At 28.0% G+C, this 5,616-nt stretch overlaps 1 protein-coding gene across 1 annotated transcript; it reads right to left on the bottom strand.

Moving 5' to 3' along the window:
- Window positions 1-2,565: 2,565 nt before the first annotated feature.
- LOC114186169 (transcription factor MYB123-like) lies at window positions 2,566-3,814 on the bottom strand. Its single transcript, XM_028074195.2, has 3 exons — window positions 3,624-3,814; window positions 3,382-3,511; window positions 2,566-3,215 (listed from the first exon to the last, which is right to left on the bottom strand). The coding sequence occupies exons 1-3, from the start codon at window positions 3,742-3,744 to the stop codon at window positions 2,765-2,767; spliced, it is 702 nt and encodes a 233-aa protein (XP_027929996.1). The 5' UTR covers window positions 3,745-3,814; the 3' UTR covers window positions 2,566-2,764.
- Window positions 3,815-5,616: the final 1,802 nt, after the last annotated feature.

Genomic DNA, 5,616 nt, shown 5'->3' with positions numbered 1-5,616 from the left:
TGTCTTTAATCGTTATGTTCAAAATTCTTTTTGTGTACATATTTTATTTTTCAAATTTTACATTTAAAAACTATTTTAATAATTAATTATATATTTTTTATTCACCTTAACTCAAATTTTTTATGAAAATTAAGAAAATGCGAACACCATATATAATACAATGATACAATGATGATCTATGGAGATATACAACATATATCATGGAGACATATAATACATAATTTGAAAACCACTTAATCCACAAAATACAAGTGTAATTGGAGCCACCACCACCACGAAACACCAAACTATCTCGAAAAACCAACAATAATGGGAGACATTATTGAGTTTTAAAAAAAACAAACATGCTTTCCATGTAAACAAAGTGTAAGTTTAGAAAGCTAACCTCAATTCACAAATGTAATTAGACATCATCATTTTTCACTAGAAACCATCCACAAAAAGCTGAAGAAAGGAGCTATTTTGGTCAACGATATGGAGCCTCCACCGTACTCAAGGTTGCCATTAGAAAAGAGAGAAGTTGCGCACATAAGTTTCAGAAAAGAAAAAAATGAGGAAGAAAGGTTGCATGCAAAATTTTAAAAACTCATTTATGTTAGACACTTTAATGTCAGATGTAAAAAGACTCATTTATGTGTGACCTCATAACATATGATGTAAATCTATGTTAGACCTTATAAGACCTCTTGTAAAAGAGACTTTTTATATTAGATCATAAGGGGTCTAACACAAAAAAGTTGCTCTTATTTACATAAATGTAATTATACTTTTTAACGTTTGAATCTTTATGTTAGACTAAAATCAACTCCACTATTGTATGAATAAAATGATTAATAGATTAAATTTTGGATTAAATATGTTTTTAGTACCTGAACTTTGACGTGAAATTAAAGTTCGTCTATGTCTTAAACATTGATGCAGTTTGGTTCCCAAAATATAAAAATGAATAAATATAAGTCTTCTAATCCAATTGTATTAGATTTTTGTGACGTGTCAAAACATGCTTCAGAATGATGTCTGAATTGTTTACGTCGTTTTAACAAGTTTAAGCTCAAATGTGAATTTGAAACGCCGTTTAACAAGTCCAAAAAAATGGCATTGTTACCTTAAAAGGGTTTATCCTTTCACTTTTAAAAATTGAGGACAAAAATCAATCAAAGTTCGAAATGCACTTATTCCAATTTTGCATTCATTCAAATATAAAGACTAAAACCATATTTATCTATCAAAAGTTTTATTATAAATCTAAATTGTCAATATAAAAATTATTTTTATTAACCCAAAAGTACTTAATTACTCTTTATTATGATAATATGATCGTGATAACTAATATAAATTTACTATGTTAATAAGTTTGTAGATTAGTCATAAAGGTCCTTAATAGAAATGATTATGTTTAATTCAATCTCACGATTTTAATTTCTAAAACAATATTGATTTCTAAAAGGAGGTTTATGTTTAATTATACTTTTATATCATGTTAAAAGGTGTGCCTGACCTATAGTATGTATGGATCTTTTTCCACTTAATAGAATTTTAGAACGATCAAATGACACGAAAATTCAAAATTGAATAAAGAGAGTCATAGAGCTATCTTTACATAGCATAAATCACTACAGATAAAAAGTGAAGAATATTTTTGGAGAATGATATTTTAATCACTAAATTTTAATAATTTTTTCTTACAATATAAGGTAACATTATAAGTGATTTTGAAATATGAAAAAAAATAGAAAATAAAAAAATGAAAGTCATTTAAAAAATATCACCTCATATCATAAAAAAGTAATCAAAATTTAATTATCAAAATATTATTTTTCAATATGTTTTTTAATCGAATAGAAGGCACTCGTTAAATAACTTAAAGTAAAATTCTTTTTGCATGCACAAAAATCATTTATGCATCATTCTTCCATAATTTACAAAAAAATCATTTTTTTAATTTCTTAACCAGTGCATTTAGCAAGAACTTTTTTTCTAAAGTAAATAAAATTACGAAGGAAATTGAAGTCCATCATGCCTTCAGAATCAAAGGCATGAGAGAGATGGGACTTTTTTTATTTTAGGGTCTCTTTCAATCCAAATTTGTAAAAATGTTTCTGACATTATAAGTGAAATCGTCCTGTCTCTTACCGATTTCTATTTTTTTTTTTAAAACAAAGTCGTCCTTATACAAGATGGTTTCCGTTCATGTAAAAAAGTGAAGTCGTCAGGACACATGATGACTTTACTTTTGAATCAAGTTTATTTTTGTTTTTGTATAATTCTCTCTTTAAAGTCAAAATAGCATATACATGTGTTACTTTTTTTTTATTCAAAATTTTAGGATGCTTTTGACGCAAAACCAATATTAATAATTGAGTGTAGGACTTTGAAAATGGAAATAAATTAGAAGTCAAATCAATCCAACAATTCAGTGATTTAATTAATGTGATTTAATTTGATGTTAAATCAAATAAAAAAGTTTTTAGATAAGATTCGAAAAATTGAAACCATACTTATGATAACAGAAAAATTAGAACCGTAAATAAAAATCAAGAAGTGAAGTCGTCATGTGTCCTGACAACTTCATTTTATATATAAACTGAAACCGTTTGATACAAGGACGACTTTGCTTCTTAAGAATAAAAAAATAGAAACCAGTAGGATACAGACGACTTCAACTTGTCCTTATATTACAAAAAAAGAAAGTCAGAGACCCAATTTTACAAATTTGAATTTAAAGAGACTCGTAACACAAAAGAGCAGTGGCAAATGAGATAACTTAATTAAGAAGAAAATCCTTCCATGTTTCACCTTCTGCAAGAAACTCAGAAGCAATGGAACCAAGTTCTTCATTCCAAAGTTCAAAGGATCCATCTTTTGCACGTGGGAAGCACGTGTCGTCGTTAACTGCAATGTTATCTTCATTCTCATCTAACAGAGTTTCCCACCAATTCTCAGAGGCTGCTGAAACAGCTTCACTAACTCCAACTTTCGAACAACTCATGAATTGCCTTTGCACCAAGGGCGATGCTTTTGGCAAAGCTCGAGGCACAGGCTTTATCACTTGGTGGTGGGGTTTCCAACTTCTTTCGGATTCTTTCACGTTGTTCTTGTTGTTGTTCTCCTCATCTTTGCTGTGAGATTGTACTTTGCGGCGCATGTTGGTGTTCCAGTAATTCTTCACATCGTTCGAAGTTCTTCCCGGAATTCTTCCTGCGATCAGAGACCACCTGCATCCAACAAACTTTTCGTTTCATGATTGCTATTCTGTTGACCTTTGTAATGTCGAATATGTGTACGAAAATTAAACATATTCTATAAATAATACTCATAATATAAAAGTATTCGTTTGTTTTATGTGTTTGAATAAATCTTATACAGCAAATATATAGAAACCTGTTTCCCAAAAGCTTATGCAATCTGATGATCAAATCGACCTCATCTTCACTAAAATCACCTCGCTTGATATTTGGTTTCAAATAGTTCAACCATCTCAGCCTACAACTCTTCCTGCATCTGTTCAACCCTACGTGTACAAAACATAACATCATATGACTCATAAAAATGTTTATGAGAATGTTATGTAAAGAAATGAAGAAAAGGAAAAAGGATAATATAAAGAAAGAGTTGAAAGAAACCTGATCTTTGAGGAACAAGGTGCCATTTTCCTTCCCCATAGAGTTGCACGCATTCTCTGAGACGCTCATCTTCAGTTTGACTCCATGCTCCTTTCCTCAATCCTGATAATCTTCCTTCCATAATCACACAAGCTACTTGCTCACAAGTGATACCCTGATAACGTGATATACTTGGAGAGAAAACGTTTTGCTCGAAGTAAATATATATATATATATATATATATATATATATATATATATATATATATATATATGATGCAGTTTTGTAGACACGTATTTAACAATTTGTGTTGAGAATGGAAAATATAATGTTAATGTTAATGGAAAATTTAATCGGTTGTCAATGTGGTTACTAAAAAGTCTAGGTTCATTTGTAGAAATATAGTCACCGATTTAATGACTAAATTGTAGCAATTATATGTTAAGATCACTATTTCAGTTGTTAAATAAATTTATGTAAACACAATAATATTTTGTTGCTATATTGATAGCAGATTGCAACAAAAATCATTCAGTGACTAATTCGGTTGCAAATAACAACTTATATTTCTTGGAGTCGTTAATACATTAATTTCTAGTCGTGTAATAAGGAATTTGGATTCTCTGCTTGATTTTTTTGTGTTATTCCTCTACTGTGTCTTCATAATGCATTGATTACTACTCATTTTGACGTTTTAAAATATATTAAAAAGATATTTAAAATATATATTTTTATTGTTCAATGTAATAAGTTACTGAATAATAAGTAATTTTTTGGAATTGAGTGTCCTTTAGAAACGATAGATGCGAATGGACCAATCTTCAAAAATTTTGAGTAACTTCCATGGACAATTGGATGTAGTGAATGTATGAACTTGAGTTACTCTTAAGAGTTTTATACTCGGTACGTAATATATAACTAAAAACACACAGTCTAATTGTTTTAAGATTTTTACTTTTGAAATTATAGTGTTTCATCTTTTACAAGGATTTGTTTATGGCCTTCGACATTAACATATGTAAAAAAATAATGTTATATTTTGATATATCATCTCAAAAAATATTTTTGATGTTGAAAGAAAAATCTAACTAATTTTAGTTATAAAAAATAACACTAGTTTCATGAAATAAAACATTAATAATAAATATTGAAACATAAACAAGTTTAACATATATTAAAAAACCTCGATTAATATTAGTTGAAAAAGAATCCTACTCAATAACACATTAATCTTCACTAAGTTAATAATATCCCAATTAAGTCAAATTTATGATATTCTAACCAAAGTCGAATTGAAGAAAAAAGTAAATAAATTTTAAAAGGAATAGGATGTTAAGTTTTTTAAACCTTATTTATTTTAAATTGAAATTTTATAATATAAAATCATATTAATTTCATGCATTTGAAAATTTTCAATTTCTTTTAATGTTTTTTAAATAATAAATTTTATCAAAAAATATTTTATAAATTAGATGTACCATCTCAATTTAAAACCTTTACATTACAAAGTTAAATTATTACAAGTTAAATATTAAAAAATAAAAAACCATATAAGCATATAATATTTCTTTACAATCCTCCATAAAAATAATAATAAATTTCTTTAGTATATAATTTTTGGCTTAAATACCTTTTTGGTTCCCATTTTTGTAGTGTTTGTTACGGATGATCATCATTTTGGCATGATGTTTAAAATGGTCCTCATTTTTACCGAATGTTTACAATGGTCCTCATTTTCGCAATTTGTGTTTTATTTGGTCCTTTTTTGTAACACCGTTTAAATCATTAACGGAGCATTGTACAGGTGACATGGTTTCTATTAGGGTGTGTTACGTGTACTGTACATATGGCTAATTAACGTTAATCTTTCAATTTATGAGAAATTTTGCAATTAGGGAAATTTCTTCCTCTTCGTCTTTCTTGAGCTCGGATTTGCAGAGGAAACAACTAATACTTGCCATTTCATCATTGGATTGTAGTTGCGCTCTTCATTTCAATTTTCCAGTTAATCAT

This window comes from Vigna unguiculata, chromosome 5 (genome assembly GCF_037176805.1).
Source record: "Vigna unguiculata cultivar grain cowpea cultivar isolate G323 ecotype 2 chromosome 5, ASM3717680v1, whole genome shotgun sequence".
NCBI lineage: Eukaryota > Viridiplantae > Streptophyta > Magnoliopsida > Fabales > Fabaceae > Vigna > Vigna unguiculata.
This window is presented reverse-complemented; position numbering and strand designations above follow the sequence as displayed.

Coding starts and splice junctions, on each gene's coding strand:
- LOC114186169 (XM_028074195.2), bottom strand. CDS start 3,744: ATGGAAGGAAGATTATCAGGATTGAGGAAAGGAGCATGGAGTCAAACT. Junction 3,512..3,623: donor CCTTGTTCCTCAAAGATCAG/GTTTCTTTCAAC, acceptor TTGTACACGTAG/GGTTGAACAGATGCAGGAAG. Junction 3,216..3,381: donor CATAAGCTTTTGGGAAACAG/GTTTCTATATAT, acceptor TGTTGGATGCAG/GTGGTCTCTGATCGCAGGAA.